The sequence below is a fragment of the Eretmochelys imbricata genome, chromosome 12 (genome assembly GCF_965152235.1).
Source record: "Eretmochelys imbricata isolate rEreImb1 chromosome 12, rEreImb1.hap1, whole genome shotgun sequence".
NCBI classification, from domain to species: domain Eukaryota; kingdom Metazoa; phylum Chordata; order Testudines; family Cheloniidae; genus Eretmochelys; species Eretmochelys imbricata.
In genome coordinates this window covers 21,146,603-21,165,603 of record NC_135583.1, presented here as the reverse complement: position 1 = coordinate 21,165,603, position 19,001 = coordinate 21,146,603, and the positions used below count along the sequence as shown (strand labels likewise).

General features: G+C 42.8%; 2 protein-coding genes across 4 annotated transcripts in view; one reads left to right on the top strand and one right to left on the bottom strand.

The window, feature by feature from the left end:
- Nucleotides 1–2,477: 2,477 nt before the first annotated feature.
- Nucleotides 2,478–17,708, bottom strand: CCNE1 (cyclin E1). Of its 3 annotated transcripts, XM_077831225.1 has the most exons (12): nucleotides 17,499–17,708; nucleotides 17,133–17,182; nucleotides 16,909–16,999; nucleotides 16,522–16,590; nucleotides 9,678–9,820; nucleotides 9,457–9,592; nucleotides 7,853–7,999; nucleotides 6,223–6,318; nucleotides 5,710–5,844; nucleotides 5,495–5,606; nucleotides 5,256–5,413; nucleotides 2,478–3,148 (listed from the first exon to the last, which is right to left on the bottom strand). In XM_077831225.1, exons 2-12 carry the CDS (start codon nucleotides 17,144–17,146, stop codon nucleotides 3,026–3,028), a joined length of 1,224 nt encoding a protein of 407 aa, XP_077687351.1. In that variant the 5' UTR covers nucleotides 17,147–17,182; nucleotides 17,499–17,708; the 3' UTR covers nucleotides 2,478–3,025. The 3 variants fall into 3 exon arrangements, with proteins under 3 accessions (XP_077687351.1, XP_077687350.1, XP_077687352.1); XM_077831224.1 differs by lacking the exon at nucleotides 17,499–17,708 and having other exon boundaries at nucleotides 17,133–17,464; XM_077831226.1 differs by lacking the exons at nucleotides 16,522–16,590; nucleotides 17,499–17,708 and having other exon boundaries at nucleotides 17,133–17,465.
- A 192-nt stretch (nucleotides 17,709–17,900) lies between these two features.
- Nucleotides 17,901–19,001, top strand: part of LOC144272803 (uncharacterized protein F13E9.13, mitochondrial-like) — a 39,556-nt gene continuing 38,455 nt past the window's right edge. Inside the window, exons 1-2 of the mRNA XM_077831121.1 lie at nucleotides 17,901–18,017; nucleotides 18,300–18,375. Coding sequence (XP_077687247.1) covers nucleotides 18,303–18,375 — 73 coding nt within the window. The 5' untranslated portion in view covers nucleotides 17,901–18,017; nucleotides 18,300–18,302. The remainder of the gene's footprint in view (nucleotides 18,018–18,299; nucleotides 18,376–19,001) is intronic.

Genomic DNA, 19,001 nt, shown 5'->3' with positions numbered 1-19,001 from the left:
ATTTTAACTTGTTATTCAGAAAGCTTTCCATTCTGAGACAATGCAACATAGCTCATTACCACTCAGTACATTGACTCCCATCTTCTACCCCTCTCTACATATAATCCATGCCCAAGTCAAATGAATTCAAAACACATTCCAAAAAAAATTTAAACTCTGCTTCATCTAACTCATGAAAACAGCTGTGTATTAGCATGGCCTAAGCTGTAGTGGCTGATTGAGGGGCTTGAGGAGGGCTATGATTAAGTGCACTCTGAGCACAAGTCTCCTTTCCTCAGAAATAAGGCATTTTAAACTTTTTTCGAAGTTACCACCACTTATAGTTAGAACCTAAAGTAGGATCAGTATATAAAGTCAGGCTTCATTTTGGCTAGACACAACTGCTCATAGAAATTGAGTTCCATGAGGTACAACTTACTTCTATCCACGTATCTTTCCATAGGGGTATAGAACATTTGCATTTATTCTCAAACATTAGGATGTCAAACCAGAAAGTTTTTTTCCTAATGGAAACTGAAAATTAGTGCTTGTCACATTTGCTGTGTTTGCTACGGTCTTCAATTTTTCCACAATTGGAGAGGGCAGACTATTAAAGTCCTAAATTAAAAGTGTAACATCCTATTATAAGCAGTCTGTCAGGGTTCCCTCCCCGCTCTGAGATACAGATGGGGGACTCACATGAAAAAAACCCTAAGCTTATATTCCACCAGCTTAGGTTAAAAACTTCCCTAAGGCACAAATTCCTTTCCTTGTCTTTGGACAGTATTGCTGCCATCACCAAGTGATTTAAATGAACGTTCAGGGAGAGGCTACTTGGAGCTCTATCCCCCCAAGCCCCTTCAACCCCTTTCCTGGTGAGGCTTGAGAATAATATACCAACCAATAGGTTAATAAAGTGAGCACAGTCCAAATCCCTGTTTTTTAGGGCACTGAAAATCAAAATCAGGTTCTTAAAAGAAGAATTTTATTTAAAAAAAAATGTAAAAGACTCACACCTGCAAAATGAGGATGGAAGATAACTTTACAGCGTAAATAAAAATATTTAAAACCCAGAGGATCCCCTCTGACTTTGCTTCCCAGTTACAAAACAGGAATAAAATTACTTCTTAGCATAGGGAAAATTCACAAGATAAAATGAAAGATAATCTAATGCATTTCCTTGCTATTACTTACAATTTCTGTAATTTTAGATGTATCTTTTTAGGAGAAGTTTTTTTCCTGCTTGGTCTCTCTCTTTGTCCTGAGAGAGAGCACACCACAAAGAGAGCACAAACAAAAACCCCCCACCCCAGAGTTGAAAGTATCTTCTTTCCCTATTAGACTTTCTGGTCAGGTGCCAAATCAGATTAAACAAACTGATTAACCCCTTACAAGTAAGAGATTCTGTACCTCTGGCCAGGAGGGATTTCTGTTACTGCATACATAGAGGTTACCCTTCCTTTATATTTATGACACAGTCAAATGGGGGTTTTGTATATGGTGGTCATTATTTAATACTGAAGCTTTTATAGAAAGCATTAGAAATAATGACTGGAAGGTTTGCATTAAAAACTGATTTCTCATCAATTACAAGGTAAGAATTCTGAAATACTTTTGTTCAGCTTTTAAATGAGTGTGAGGATATTTAAGAGTAGTACTAAGCTACATGCATTTTCACCACTCATGAGTATTTCTAACATTCCTTCCAATAAGGTCCAGGCCTCACTGTCAGTCATATCTCTGCCAGAAGTAAGAACTTCAAGTTGGTAGCTGCCAAATTGTTCAGTTGACATTTACACTTGTTCCTTTAACAACCAATTTACAACCTTTCAGAGAAGGATCTTTCAAGAGACCGAACAGCATCATGAAGATAAAAATGAATTGTTTAACCATAAGCAACATTATTTAACACTTGATCAAGACTATGCTTTTTTCAATGTATTAGGGCTTTAGATTGTGTCAGATTCCCTCCCACCCAACACGCTAAATTACTTCCAAACACCAGAGTTACCAGCAAGCTTTAGTTTGGACACCAGAAAGTTAATGAAAACCCCAAACAACTTGTATTCCATTCCTCAGTTTCATGCTGCTTCTACGTAGTTTATGGGAAACTAGCATGAGTAATGCTGAAAGCCTCCCAGAATTTTCAGCATTACATTTGCAGTAGAAACTGCTCACTGACATTTTGAAAAACAAGTGCCAGGACGAACTGAAAAGCTGGTTTACATCTCCTCCTCCCTGCAATATGTGGAGGCGGAATATCAGTTTCCAGAAGTAGTCATTCAAAATATTTGAGAAAAAAAATACACAGTATGAATAGTCCCTGTTTTCAGTTGCATTCACAGCTTCATTCTCTGGATGTTCACATTTCTGTATCCAAGAAGAGACTTAGTTTCCAGGGAAGCAGTTGGTGGTAACAGAAGATATCCTTACTTTCTTAATTCCCCCATGTTTTCTGCTTCAAAACAGCTACCTTTACCACACTGATACAACAAATACACATAAAACCAGCTGTCTTGGACAGCATTTTTATTTAAAAATTGATATACAGAGACATAGCAGCATTTACGTAAAGGGTTTTTAAAAAATCATCAAGTTGTAAGCCAATAGCTTGTAAAGAGGCTCTAAAATGTAGTCTTCCACAGCATTCTCAAACCCATTTGCCCCCACAAGGTGAAATGACCCCGGGATATCCAAAGACAGACACACAGACACATACACACAGTTGCAGGTTTTAACTTCAAGCCTTTTTTTTTTTTTGAACAGTTGGTCACATCAAGTATTACCTTCCTTAGCAGCATTTGGAGCACTCTTCGGCGTTCTTTTAAGTGGCTGGTGTACTTGATCCATTTATTTAAAATATCAATAGTTAATAAAAACTTTTTCATATAGAAGATTCTTCTGTCACAAAAAAATGCAAGTTTCTTTTTTAGAATCCATAAAAGCTTATGAACTTCACTGGCAGCATTTCCATAATGGAGCAGGATTCAGAACCAGCAAAAACAGGCACTTCAGCTAAATTGTCTCTGATGTAGACAGTTTGCAGTCATATCAGCTTCAGCCCAGTGGACTGTTTCTTACTACTCTGTGGTGGTGTGAGGACACCACTGGGTAAAGGAGAAGTCCTATTTTGCTCAGCCAACATGGCCTGATTTGCTTGAGCTTTGTCCTGAACAAGTAAAAAAGGTAATATTTAAGTTAGCGTGTTACAAAATCAGCTTTGATATTCCAGCCATGCATATTAATAAAAGATGCAAAAGACTTGAGGTATTACTTAAATGCCCATTATTTTTCCAAAGCTATCATTCACACATTTAAACCTCTCTAGTTTGTTTTCACCAACCTATTATCAATTTAAAAATTCTTACACCATAGCACTGAAGTTGCTTCAAAGCTAAGACTGCCTCTGAAAAACCAACTGATAGCAGAATAAGTCTGAGAGTAATGCAGCAGCGCTAATTCTTCAATTTAGGTAATTTTCCAGTGTGCAGCTTTGCCTTAAAAGTATTATCAACGTGAGTCCAGAGTGCAATTTGGCAGGTTCCTATTGAGACCTACCAAACAACTTTACTGTAATCAGATGTATGTATTATATTGCTAGTCAGACACTGTAAATCATGATAGATCTAAGTTAGCAGCATTTTGAATTCCCTTAACCACTATTAGATATAGACCTTACAAGTGTGTAAGAAAGCAGAATTTCAGTTGCTACTAAGCTTTAGAGGTGTTTTTATAATCTACTACATTTTAATCAAAAACTTTTTAATATAAAAGAATTAGTGAATAAAAAGTTAACTCCAGTTTATAATACAGCTGTAATTGCATCAAGCAAATATATTCTGACATTTATTATATATTATAATTGCTTAAAACATTATTGCTTGACTTATTCAACTAGTCAACTGCCAGCAAACCTTGGGATATTGATCTTACTGGCCTATAGTGAGAATTTAGTCACTGGCGGAGAAAGAAAAGAAAAAGAGAAAGAAAGCATTGAAAAATAAATCAAAAGCAGTCATCCAAATTGGGGACGTGTTTTCTTTCCTAAAATTAGACTATTCTATCTTTCCAAACATAATGGGGAAGCTCTATGTTCTATAATCCTTATGGAAAAAATAAGCCCAGTATGCAACATCTGAAGCATCCCAAAGCTGATACCAAGTTAGGGGAAAACCAAATTAGAGGAGGTTTTGTTTCTTTCTTTGACAAGTATTTGCAAGACGGTAGTATGTTTCTGACATAATATATACAAATTACTTTCAAGTGCTCTGTGTATTACGCCATCACCAAGAGCCCACAATCTGAAGAGTGGCCCTTTTGTGCGAGGCACAGCACAAAATATGACAGTCTCTGCCCAAAGGAACTTGCAATTTAAGCTCAAAGTTTGTCATCAGCTGCACTCTTAAGTATAAGTCCTTCAGTATATACTGGGTATCACTTTTTAAAGACATTTAGTTTCTGAATTTGCTCTATCGCAGAGGTGGGCAAACTATGGCCTGCGGGCCACTCCTGCCTGGCCCCTGAGCCCCTGGCTCAGGAGGCTAGCCCCTGGCTCCTCCCCTGCTGTTTCCCCTCCTCCCGCAGCCTCAGCTCACTGCGCCGCCGGTGCAATGCTCTGGGCAACGAGGTCCTGGGGCAGTGCAGCTGCAGAGCCCGGCCTGACCCAGTGCTCTGTGCTGCGCGGTGGTGTGGCTGGCTCCAGCCGGGCGGCGTGGCTGTAGTGCTGCCAGCCACTGGTGCTCCAGGCAGCGCGGTCAGGGGGCAGGGAGCAGGGGGATTGGAGAGAGGGCAGGGGAGTTTGGGGTGGTGGTCAAGGGACGGGGGTGTGGACAGAGGTCAGGGAAAAGGGGGGTTGAATGGGGGCAGAGGTTTCGGGGGGGTGGGCAGTCAGGAAGGAGGGAGGCAGTCAGGGGACAGGGAGAAGGGGCGGTTGAATGGGGCAGGGGTCCCGGGGGGCAGTCAGGAATGAGAGGAGGTGTTGGATGGGGTGGCAGGGGGCAGGCAGGGGACAGGGAGCATGGGAGGTGAATGGGGCAGAAGTCCCAGGGTGTGGGGACACACCTGGCTGTTTGAGGAGACACAGCCTCCCCTAACCAGCCCTCCATACAATTTCCAAAACCTGATGCGGCCCTCAGGCCAAAAAGTTTACCCACCCCTGCTCTATCAGGTCACAAATTTTAAAAAAGCCTTGAAATTCCTATACTCTGCAAGAGAATATATAGTTTTTGCCTCTAGAGATTACATAAAGTGAAGATTTTTTTTAAAAAAAAGCATACCAGCAAATCCAAGCTGTTTATATGTGTTTGTATATTGTGCAAATCTTCAGAAGCTATGCCTCTGAAGTGCTTGAGTTTGGAGCTTCCTGCTTCCCTGATAGCGATAGCAAATGGAACCATCCATTTTACACACTCTTCTATATCATACCAGTCATAACCTGGAAGGTAAAGATACTTATGTGAGCTTTAGGTTAACTTACTTGTCAGACAAATATTTGCAATTAGAAAGCGTTAATTACCCGAAACCTTCTGCATCAGTTCAGATGAGGAGAAGTGGTACAAAGCAGAAGCAGCAAGTACTCCATATGTATATTCCAAGCAGCCAATATCGAGCACACAGAGATCCAAAAGCTACACAGGGAGAAGACAGATTCCTAACATGTGACAATCTCATATTACAAATGAGAAGTCTTAACATGAGATGCATGGAGTTTGGGGATGAAGTCACCCTTACCTCTGCTATCTGTACAAAGATTTGCTGGGGATATTGTGGCAGCAACACCTCATAAAGCTCATTTAGATATGCAACTTGCATGTAAATATTTAGCCACGATACAACTGTCAGTGGATTTAAGTTCCAATTAAGAGCCTAAAAAAGACAGATATAAAATTGACAAAAATGTTAACGAAAATGTTATTAGAATATGCATCTTACTCTTTACATCATTACCTAGTGTTGGTGGGAGACTGCATTCCCATTTATGGTAGCAGTGCAAAGAAAACAATGTTCTTTTTCCCAGTGAAACTGAACTTTCCCAAGCAAAAAAAAAAAAACCTAACCAAACCACTTTATCTGTAACATTTGAGAAGTATGCAAATTTCTACATCTTATAAGGCACTAGTTTTAACTACAGGAAAAATATTACTCTACCAGAATATTACAACACTAATTGCAGATCTCTGCTGAAGTTGATCACACCATGTTTTGGTCCTTACAGAAATGTAAACAATACAATTTTATAACTACCTTCATAATGATCAGTTCCATGCTGAGGATTTCATCTTCTGCACAAGCTCCATCTGTAACATAAGCAAACTGGTGCAACTTTGGTGGATAGATTTCCTGAAAGATAAAAGATCAAAAATATAAGTCAAGTAGAATGTAGATATTCCACATGTAAAAAAACTGAACATTTCAAGTTGTGTAAAACTAAAATCTCATGTTTCAGAGTAGCAGCCGTATTAGTCTGTATTCGCAAAAAGAAAAGGAGTACTAGTGGCACCTTAGAGACTAACCAATTTATTTGAGCATAAGCTTTCCTGAGCTACAGCTCCACTCCATATGGCTAAATGCAGTGTCATTTATAAGGTGCCACTAGTACTCCTTTTCTTTTTAAAATCTCATGGGAGCCCAAGTGTTTGTTGACTCTCATGAATCATGGCAGTGATAAAAAATGGCTTCCCAAATAGCAAATTTCTTGTTCATAGTCTTCGTTTTCCATTTTTGATTTATCAGTCCAAGTCCAAAATAGAGTTTGACTGCAAGGGATACAATGCATGCTCTCAGAGCTCATAAAGATCTTCATGTCAGTTATTCCAGCACCTCACAAATTCGCCTCTGTATTCCTACTGCATACATGGAGAGATAACACCTGCATATTCCTAAAAATGTTTATTCAGCCTTTAAAAAACAAACAAACAAACAAAAAAAAAAAGTGTGCCACCCCATTTTCTAGGGGCCAGGTTCCAATCTTAGCGGGGGGAGGAGGGGGGGAGTGTCTATTTTTGTGTCACATTACAAGAGGATTAGCCCTCTAGAAGAAATATTAGGAACAACACGGCCAATGACCTATTCTAATTTCCCAAATCTAAGATTATAAACCTGGTACCCAATGCAGATGTGGTATGAGGATGTATCTCTAGAGGTTATGGGATATATTTGGTCTAAATTTGGCTTGTTAAAAGAGGCAGTGGGGAGAGGAAGAAACAGACATTAGCCCCAATTTAGCGTAACAATTTAAATGCTCTTTTAACATATCTGTTTTTTCAGACAAGTTGGCTTCCCCAACCCTTCCACTCAATTGACAGGTATAAACTTTACCTTACTCACACTTAAAATAAATAACTAAATAAATATCTGATGAGGCCTTATGATTTAGAAGCAGAGCAAGGATGTGTGCCAAAGAATACCTTAAAGAATCAAATGCATTCCAGAGATTTCTATTCATCTTCACCTTTAAGAGTTAAAACCAAGAGAAAGTCACTTATTTTAATAGTTGAGTTATTCAAACAATTGAGGGATAACTCCTGAGTTAGGTCATCTTGTTCCAATGTCAGTTATGTTCTTTATTGGTAGAGTACTTAGAAGTGGTCTCTGTATCCAGCAACCAACCTTAAAACCCAAGGTAACTAACTTCACCTCAGTTTTTGAATTTCCTAGGAGTACAAAGGAATGGCATATTCTGGTGTAACCTTATATAGGGTAAAATAGGCCAGAGGGAAATTGTAGCAAGAGTGGAGTCTTCTTTCTTCCTACAAACTCCTCCAAAAATTCTTTTCCCCTCAATGACTTCCATAAAGCAAAGATGTGCCCAGCACAGAAAAGAAGCAAGCATTTCCAAGCCACTTATGTTTAGGTAGAAGCTAAAGACTTTTACCTCAAGCTTTGCAGCTATGAATAAAGATGAAATGCCAATAAGCTGCAACAGTGTTTTTACAACATTTTGTTGTGTTGCCATAAACCGATCAAAGAAATCTTGTGCCAAGTAAAAAGTCTCTCTGTGAAGTTTGTAGACCTCACAAACCTGCAAGAGATAAATAGTAATGCATATTCATAAGGAAAGCAGAGTACATACAAGTCCTTTTAGGTATCAAACCAACTCATGTACCTACAATGGGGGTTTTGTCTCAAGCAGCGTATAACATTTAATAAGACAAATCTAGGGATATATTTCATACAGTAGTTTTAATATAAAAAGAGCTGAAATCAAATATGGGGTAAGAAGGGTGGTGTCATGTCCACACTACAGCTGTAAGTTGACCTATGGTAGGTCAACTTACAGCCACCGCAGTGATGTCTTTCCATGGGACATCTGTGACCCTTCAATCCTAATAATTACTGCGGTGGCTGATGCCAGCTGAAGAGGGGCAGCATGAGGGGATGAGAGCCAGGGCTCTCAGCTTCATGCAGCTCTCTGCTCAGCGCCCAGCTGCCCCCCAGGCTCTTCCCTCCCTGCTCCCAGTCAGGAGTGGAAGAGCAGCTATCCAGGCTTCTCGACTCCTTAAGCAGGGAGCCTTTGGGCAGTAGCCCAACTGGGAGTGGGGAGCCAGAGGAAGCTGGGCTCTAACTGCCTGGCTTTCTTGTCAATTTTCACACAATGTCTGCACAGACACTGCATTGCCTTAACTACACTGCCATGAGAGGGCTTATGTAAGCGCATTGGGCTTATGTAAGTGGAGTTATGTCAGTGTAGTATGGCACTTACATCGCTGGGACAAGGCTGTAGTGTGTAAAACAAAACAAAAAAACCACACACACACACACGGGAAAGCATGCATGTTACAAGACCAGAGCATCAGGTCTTCATTTTCAAAAATATGTAGCCTCCCCACAGTTCGTAACGGAAAAAAAAATTCTCACAAGTTGGTTGTGACTGAGAAGAACTCTTCAGTCTTCTAAGCCAGTAGGTGGCCAACAGGAAGATACTGTGCAACAAGAATGTTTAAAAATAGCATCTTTTCAATTCTAAGATTATCATGTTAGAAACTGTTGCAGATCACATAGTATACACTGAAACTATTAGAATTATGACACATTAAGCATTACATCAGGGTTCCCAACTTCTCTACACACACCATCACTTCCCCTCCACCATAATTTCATCTTCATTTGTTTTGCTTTAGTCTAGAACACAAAATGCTGAAATAAAACGTTTCATGTAAGTTCCAGGCAGAAGTAGGCATTCACATTCACTGAGTATAAGTTTGATAAACTATCCTTATATTAGATATGAAATTATCAAACTGCACACTTGAAACTTGGAACCATTAAGTTCTACATATTTGGTGCCAACACTCTGGTAAAATTTCTTAGATGTGCACTGAGTAAACAAGTTCCACTAATATTCTGGTGCTGTATGCATTATGTAAAGTGCATGAAAATCAGATCATACTAGGTATTTAGAAAAATTCATGTTATTCAGGGCATCTCTATACCTACCTACAGCACACATAAATTGTTAGCAAGAACAGCAAAGCTCACCTCCATTAGCCAGTCTAGAAGAATTGTTCGCATTTTAGGTTGCAAGAGAGGGTGCTTTTGCATATAATGTTTCTCTCTCACATACGTCTGTTCTTTGTTTAGCATGTTTTTCCATACATCATCTCTATTTGCCCAGCTAAGGAAAAAATATAAACATGTTAAGTATCAACTGTTAAGTGGTGAATGGGACAGACAAAGAAGGGGGAATGAAATACAATTACCCCAGAATTGGTAGCGGTGAAGTTCTAGATGGACTAAGTCTGAGGTGTACAAAATGAGAAAAGCCAATATTAACTGGCTCATCTTTATCTGGTGTGGGAATCAGCATATGGGGACTTTTCTGGACATCCTTATTCCAAGATGGCTATTAAAAGGAAAGAAAAAAATGTTGCACTATAACTGGTTTTATAGTTTCTAGGGCTATTAATGCACACAGACTCCACACAAGACACATTAGTTCAGAGAGGTGATCACTCCTGTAGGCAGCTAAAATTCAGAACAAGTTGAAAGGTGCATTTTCACACGAAGAAAGACTTTCAATTGCTGAGCTTAAAACAAGTCATTTACCTTTCATATTTTGGAATTGAAGGGTCACAGATGTCCCACAGAAAGACAAGTGTTCTCTGTAAAGAGTTCTGTTGCGATGTTTTGGATAGAAGGAGATTTTGTGTGAAAATAGGATTTTTGTCTGGGAGTCGCATCACTTATTCCCCACCTGAAGTTCTAATCCTTTCATTTATGGCATCACAATCCCAGCCAGATTCCCTGGCCTGGGCCAGGCACTAATGATCCAATGCCAGCAGACCAAATTCGGTGATGAATGCTGGTCATGTGCCACATGAGGCATGTTGCACATATGCTAAGACGACAATCAAGGATTAGGACTCAGGTGAGGAATAAGCAAATGAGATTCCCAGACAAAGAGGCTGCTTTTGTGCAAAATGTCCTTGGTAATGAACACAGCAGAGAAGGAATGCTGATTTTGTTTTGTCTTTCAAGATTCAGAGGTTATTGACTGCTCATCTTGTGAAGTTGGTTAAGCAGAAAGCTAACATTTTGCTATCACTTCAGATATATGAAAATGACTTTGTATACATTTTATTTGCCCTAGGATGTTCCCTCTTAAGAAAAGAGCTAACAAACTCATAATAGCTAGTCCATTCATATACAGAATAGGTTACTAACAAATCTGCAAATGGTAGACACCTGACATTCCAGCTATTATAACTTGTTATTTATGTATTTGGAACAGGACACAGATCTAATGCTACTTTTCTTTAAAGAAGGCTTATCTTGGCAAACTAAATTTTAAAAAAGCAAGACATTGGTATAAAGTTATCACCCCAGTTCCTAAAGAAAGACAGAACCCATTTTGCTTAGCCCAATGTTCTGAAAGTTCACAAAGAAGGAAAATCCTATCACCATAAATAAACACATTTATTTTTATTCTAACTAAAACTTGGCATTTGACCTAGTACTGGAGGCAGCCATCTTACTGAAAAAGGAATGCAATTTGTATCAGTGGCAGGGTCAAAAAGCTTCAGCAAGTCCTCAACCTGCTTTAAATAGAAAACACTTGTTTTGCAAGTTAAAAATAAGAAGACTTATGAATCAGTTCCAAACCTGGGTTTTTAGTCTGCCTTTGTCACAACTAACAACACTTTCCAGCACTAGATTCAGAATGCTCATAACCACGTTTTGGTTTATTCATAGTGAAAATTGCTTTGTACTATTTGAGCCACTGCCTGAAAAAGCTAGGCAGTTTTCCTCTTCAAAAAGGAGGTCTCAAAATTGTGCATGCAAATCTATCTCAGGCATGTGCACAGCTATGTCCAAGATCCCAGTGCGGTTTGTGTTACTATTTAACTGGGGGGAAAGATGCATCATTCAGAGTAAGACGACAGTAGATTCCCTATGAACTGAAAGTTTAAAGTGTCACATCAGCACTTAACTTAATTTTTTGTCCTTCCTCTAAGTTACATTTTAGGTACACCTTGTTCTCCAATTACATGGCAGGCATGGACAATGGTCCTTTGAGTGCAGTTAATCAAACAGACTGTGGTTTGGATAAGAGTTAAGGAAGGAGAATTATATACTTTCTGTATAACGTGGCACATGCTTGGCACCTCAGAAAGACAAGGTCCCTGCCCCTGCCCCAGAGAGCTCACAATCTAAACATGTAGACAAAATGAGGGCAAAGGGAAACAACAAAAGGCAATGCAATTCATCAGTGCACTGAAGTACAGTGGGTGTTTTTAAATAAAATAAGTAAACCTCAACAGGATTGGAACGAGAGGACCTCTAAGATTTAAGAGCAAAATGATGTTTAAGAGTGAAATGATAGGTGAGGGGCTAGGTGTGGTCAGAGCAGCAAGCAAGATACATTATCTTAAGAGGCAGCATTTAAAATAGGCTAAAAAGAAGCAAGATGACCATCTAGCAAGCTAGTGAGGAGGAAGAGGTTATAATAATTGAAGTGAGGGATTATTATTGCTTAGATAAGGGTTTTTGCAGGGGAGATGGAGACAGCTACAGATTTTGTGACAGCACCAATTTCAGATGAGGAAATGTATCAAAAAAGTTGTATTACATCAACTGAGTGGATTGTCAAGTTGCCATTTGTGGGGGGGAGGGGGAAATGGGCAAAGGCTTAGGTAGAAAAACTAGTTCAATTTTTGCCAAACTTAGTTTAGGTTTGCATAAAGTAACTAGTCCCCAAATCCTGGAGCTGCAATCGGCTCCTCTGCAGGGACCCCACCCTTGTATCCAGGATGGCAGGTGCAGCTGAAAATCTTGGCAGTGTAGCAAAGGAAATCCTATGGTTCGTGGGCTCCTCCAAAGGCACTCTGCAATGCTGGAGCAGGAGCTGAAGTGGGATGTAAGCCAAGACCAGGATTCAGCAAGAAAGGGAAGCCAAAGAATCTAGTGTGGAAGAGGAGTGGTTTTATATGTGAGGTCCAAGAAGTTCTTTGGCAAGGCTCAGATACTTCTATGATGGCTGCGGTAAAAAAACCTGTATTTTATTTATATGCTGCTATCTATATCAACGGGAAGGAGGAGTTTGAGAACTCAAGAAAGTTAATGGCTTTGCGGTAATAGGACACACACAAAAAACAAAACAAAACAAAAACAGCAAAGGCAGATGAAGAATGAAGAAATCTAGCCATAAGTGAACAAGCAGCAATGTACAGCACCAAATAAAGTCTAGACCACGGCTGTATGTAGGAGGTTGACTCAGAACTACTGAGGGAAAGAGGAAATAAGAAGCAAAAGGTTGGATGGATCATCAGCATTGAAGCTGAAGTTACCAAACATGAAGGTGGGATCGGAAGAGAAAGAGGGATATAAACTTAGCCCTCCCCAACTCCGCAAAACCCAGCATGTGCTAGCAACTAGTGCCTGGAGTCACATGTTAGGAATAATGCTGTTCTCCTGCAATTTGCCTACAGAAAGTGACACATAATGTAATTCTAGTTAGTTTCATTCACTGAAGGCACTAGGCCGTGGTTCTCAACCTGCGGGCCCATGGGCCGCTTGCGACCCAATCAACATACAGCTGCGGCCCATATGACATCCTCAGAGCCATACAGGCAGTATTGGATGTGGCCCACAATGATAAGTAGGTTGAGAACCACTGCACTAGAGTCAAGTATTATGGCACAGGAAAGATAGACAAGACAGTTCTACCAGCCAGCTTCAAAAAATGAAGAGAAGTGTTAAAGAAGTCAGACAAGGGACGGGATCATTGTGATCAATGCTTCAATTCCCAACCCTAAATTTGATAGTAGCCAACATTATCTTGGTCATAAATTATCTGGACTAAGCTCATCATCCGGGTCTCCCTTTGGTAGGTTGTGTGAAAAAATAATTTCAGTTTAAAGGACCTCTGTTTCACAAAACATCCTGCTAATGTATCAGCACTCATGTTAGTTACGACCAAAATCAGGATGAGAATTGAGAACAGTGCCTGTTATCTTACTTCAAAACCAAATACAAAATTCCTGCAGTACTCGGCTTCCATCAGCCTGATATAACCACCCTTTCATCACATGCAGGGTAACATCATCCTAATTAAAAGCTCAGGCCGTACGTTCAACAGAAACAAACTAATGAATTGGGTATTAACATGCCATAAGTGGGATGTGAGAGTGATACTTTATACATGGAGCAAAATGGAGCTTCAACTAGTATACAATAGTTTATTTAATGCAATGTATTTATGTAATGCAATGTATGTTGCACAGGATTTAAGGCTACTTGCACATTGAAGTTTGCTATGCTATTATTGTGCACCATCTTGCTTTCTCACTAGCAATCATACAAGCTTGTTCTACTCCTGGTGGAACTGCACACAGTCTCATTAGTGGCCTATGGCAATTTATATCAGAGAATAGCTTGTGTCACACCACATACCGAAGAGCTGCTGCTGTGCAACCAAATGTTAGCTTCATGGATTTGTCAAAGGATAACTGTTATAACAAAGTATCCACAGAATCCTCTCAATGTACAGACTGATACTCAGGTACCTCTTATTTATGAACTACAGAGTTGCAGGGCTTTATCAACACCAAGTGGGTTTACAGAAAGCTAAGTCTTTAATTTACACTTCAGGAATTGGTGCTTTAACTGTATTTCAATACATCAATCATTCATGAAGGAATTGTCCCAGCATCTATTTTAAAAAAAAAAATCTAATTTTCATGTTAAGACAGGACTGTAATTCCATTTCTAGTTCTGGAATAAGAAGAGTTACAGTAAGAGCATTTTATGCTAAACATTTCAACTTTCTTTCTACTGCCATTTTGGGGAGAGGGGATAAATATCTGGGTACATGTTATTAGAGCTTATTAGTAAGTAGCTACTGTGTAATATATATTTTAAAAAAACACCTCAAACTGAGGGATGCTTTTTAGGGAGGGTGGAGAAAAGGAATTCTAATGAAGGACAGACAGCTCCCCCTTGTCAAAAGTGAGAAATTAGTTTAATATACTGCATAAAAGGAAGACAGACGGGAAGGAGAGATCCCCTCATTAAATGCTCACCATTTGAGCCCTGCTTAATATGTTGAGTGATAACTAGTATATGTGGTTGCAACAAGCAGAGACCATTCCAAACAATGATGTCCATCTGTTATGTAGCACTTCAGTCTTCAAATTTGCAGTTGCCACTTCTGGTTAGATGCACCGCATTATGCATAAGTAGGGCCCTACCAAATTCACAGTCCATTTTGGTCAATTTCACGGTCATAGGATTTTTAAAAGAATAAATTTAATCATTTCAGCTATTTAAAACTGAAATTCACTGTGTTGTAATTGTAGGGGTCCTGACCCAAAAAGGAGTGGGGGGGGGTCGCAAGGTTATTATAGGGGGGATTGTACTACTTCTACCTTTACTTCTGCATTGCTGCTGGCAGCAGTGCTCCCTTCAGAGCTTGGCAGCTGGAGAGAGGCAGTTGGTGGGCTGAAGCCTAGCTCTGAGGCAGAGCCACTGCCAGGATGGCACGGTATGGTATTGCCACCCTTACTTCTGCACTGCTGCCTGCAAAGCTAGGCCCTCATTCAGCAACCACTGCTGTCCGGCCACCCAGCTCTGAAGGCAGTAGCGAAGCAGTAAATGATGGCATGGTATGGGATTGCCACCCTCACTTCTGCATTGCTGCTGGCAGGGTGTTGCCCTCAGAGCTGGGTGCCCGGACAACAGCCACCACTCTCTGGCCACCCTGCTCTGAAGGCAGCACAGAAGTAAGGGTAGCAATACCACAACCCCCCTAAAATAGCCTTGTGCCCCTCCCCCACAACTCCTTTTTGCCTCAGGACCCCAATATGAGAAACACTGGTCTCCACAGTGAAATCTGTATAGTATAGGATAAAAGCACACAAAAGACCAGATTTCACAGTCCGTGACGTGTTTTTCATGGCTGTGAATTTGGTAGGGCCCTATGCATAACTAACCCTATTACTGAATGAACAGGGTACTGTATTCCCCACTCATGACTTTTGTAGTTTAAATATCCTCCTACATGTGCATTAATTAGCTCAAATCCTAACAAGGAAGAGCATGTATGTATATTCTATTTCTTCATGCCTCAGCCAAATTTAATCTGCACATACCTTAAAGGTGTACAGTGAGTGAAACCTCACAAACTCAGTACACATCTCATATTGTGTATGAAAGTGTGGGGCAGTAACTGATAGCATACCCAAGTTTGTGGAACAAAGGAAGAATGGAAGTAGAATGGAAGAATGGAACAAACAAATGAAGTTTAGAATACTAAGGGTTAAAAATCAAAATTAAGTTATCTTAATATTATCACAGGGAGATTTAGAAAGCTAGCACTGCCTGCTTAAGGACATTGTTTCTCCTCCTAATCTCTACCCCTCCTAGGCCAGTTACTGCTGTCTATCTGAACAACCCCTAGTGCCTTTATAGGGATTACTATGCCTTACCTAGAAGCTTCAGTCCCAGCAATGCCACGGAAGTGTACATCCCCTAGTATATAACATAAAATTTCCAAATCCTAACTGTGCACCTTTTGATTTTTTGGCACTCAGAAAACATTCAGTGTCACACCAACAACAAACCATTAATGGGCTGTAGGAGGAATACAGATGTCCTCTTTTCCACATTCATATTTAAAGTAGGGAGACAGCTGCAAGAGGGTCCAAACTGCCAGTTATATGGAAGTGGATAGGACATGTGTCCTAACTCTCTAATGAAGTAAATGGGGTTCTGTGCGGCTATCTACCCATGCAAAATTAAGGCCTTAATACATGAAGCCCATGCAAACCAGGACATTTAGTCATGCTATAGTAATACCACAAGAATTCGGACAGACCTCATCTGTTTTATGAGAATGTTAAAGATCCCATGTCACCTTGTGTAAATTGGGAGGGGGTTTCTCTTAGTGTCCCTGGACAAAAGTCTCCCCTCCCCCATTACCATGCAGCATGCTAGTGGTGATGTAGGTACAGAGTTGATGAAATGCTCTACGTTCCAAGAAAACTATATAAATTAAAAAAATTACAGTAGTATCAGTAACTATGTATCCACAGCCAAATCAATTACCTGGCTTTCATATTGCTTTTTCTTGTTCATTTCCATTTTAGCAATTTCTTCATCAGGATCCTGTAAGAACTACAGTGGGGGGGGGGGGGGGGGGGGAGAAAAAAGAGCCATGTGCTAACAAGAATACAGACTCCAGGCCAAACTCTGCCACTCTGAATCATACTGGTGTAAATCCAGTTGTTGCTCCGGGCACATTACGCCCGTGTGACAGAGCACAGCACTTGACCCAGTTAGTGTACACTCCAAATGCCACATGGACATTCACAATCCAGCAAGGGCACCAGAGGCCATGGTCCAAATAGTTCAGCAAAGAGAATCCACATTTACACTGGAATGACAGAGCAGGACTTAGCCCTAGAGGATCAAAGTGAGCCATTTTGTACTTACAGTGGCCACATCAGCTTTCCTCTTTCGGGCTCGCATGGCAAGATCAGCAGCACCCTCACCCTTGGGGGGAGCCTTCTCATCCACGTAGTCACTGCCAAGAAAGAGAGATACAGGGCCATAAACCCCTCGAGGGAGTCTCCTCTGGGATCTGCCTAATGGAGATCGTGGCCTACCCCACTTCCACCCCCCACACGCCCTGCAGGGGGCTGGGGAGAGAGACTCACCTCTCCCTGCGCATGGTGCCTGGATGGGACGGGGTGAGGCTGGCTCCGACCTTAGGAGGAGGGAAAGGCAGAGGGTTAGGGGGGGCAGGTCACTGCCTCACAAAGGCGAAGGCGGCAGCAGCTGCAGCTCCCCAGCCCCACAAAGGGCTCCGGACGCGCGGGCGGCGGTGGCCCTCATCGCCGGGCGGGGGGACCCGAGCGGAGTCCGCCGGGGTCGGATGCGGGGTGCATGGGGGGGGGGTCGGATAGGGCCGGGACCTCCCCACCTCCCCCTCGCCTGCCCCCTCACTGGGGCACCTCCAGGAAATGGCCGAGGGGGAGCCCCGGGCACAGGCACCCGACCCTCGCCGCCCACCCCCGCCTTACCCCGGGGAGAGGGTGCCCTGTGCGAGGCGCTGCCCGGCGGCTGCGGACGGGGCGCGGGGCAGGGCGGGCGGGGAGCGAGGCGCGGGCGGGCTCCGCTGGGCGCCTCCTGCCTCACAGCGCGGTCGCTCCCGTCCCTGCGCAGAGAGCGGCCCCGGCCGAGCGGGACATTTAAATGAGAGGGCGCGGGGCCTCCTCCCTGCCCGGGAGCCGCACACGTGGCCCCGCGCGGGGCCCCGCCGGGAGCCGGCCGGGGCGGGGCGGGGTCTGCGCGGGGAGGCGGCGGGGCGCAGGGGGCTGGGCCCGGGGCAGGAGGGGAGGCGCGGGGGCCCAGGCTGCGCGGCCACCCGGCTCGGCGGGTAGCCGGCTCGGGCGGGGCCTGCGGGCGCAGGGGCGGAGCCGGCGGCCCCGACGCGGAAGCGGGAGGAAGCAGCGTGGCTTCCCCTGGATGTAAACACGGCGGCGGGGCCGGGCCAGGCCGAGGGGTCGCGCCGCGGGGCTTCTCCGAGAGGCCCTGCCCAGGTAACGGGGAGCGGCCGGGCCGGGGCAGGGCTGAGGGCCGGACGCTCCCTGCGTTGCGAGGGGAAGAGTCCGGGGGGAGCTGCCTGGGGCGCCCGCCTGTGTGGGCTTTGCCTGCCCTGGGTCAGGACAACCCGACTTTCCACTTTAAATCGCACCTCTTCCCTTCCCCTGGATTGCCGCCGTCACACGGGGCTGTACCGCTCAGAAGTGAACCACAGGAGCGTTCAGAACTTGCCCCCCCGGGGCTGACTGACTGACACCCCCCTGTCTGTTTTCCCATAGGTCATGAAGTTTCTGAAGCTCTTTGGGCGATTAAAATCAGTTGTCATTGGGATGGTGCATGTGGGGGCATTACCAGGTAAAAAAGAGGTTTTATACTGATTGCAGCTCAGATAAGCCTGTGTCCAGTGAGTCTGATTTAATACCCCACTGACCCATGTTTGCTATTTCTTAACATCCAACAAGGCACAGAAGAGAAGTGGGGTGGAGCTAGCATATTGACATTCTTCCACATTGTCCAGCTTGCTGCCTTTTGCCTACCTCCATATGTCTGTAATCTAGCAAGGTAGAAATGCACTATGCACCATAAGATCACAACATAGCAGGTGCTGTTATGTGTAACCAGATCCAGCCTTTGCGTAGGAGTGCGCTCCCTGGACTTTACTTAAGTTGCACAAGTTTGTTGGCTGGATTTGCTCTGCTGTCCAGAACGTTAGAGTAGGTGACATTTTATGAGATCCCCATGCAGCCCTGGGTGAGCGGGATATTTAAGATCCCACAACCTGAGCTCTTGGGAAGGGAGCCAGAAGAACTGCAGTCCCTGTTGTTGTGTGGGTTTTTTGTTTGTTTTGTTGTTGTTGTTTTTAGGGAATATTGGAAGTTAACCTTGTCGCTGAGCTCACCATTCCCATGGAGGGAAGGTGCTGGAGAGTGACTGGGGGGAATTGAGAATTTATGGGAGGGAGTGGGAGACAAAAGATCAGG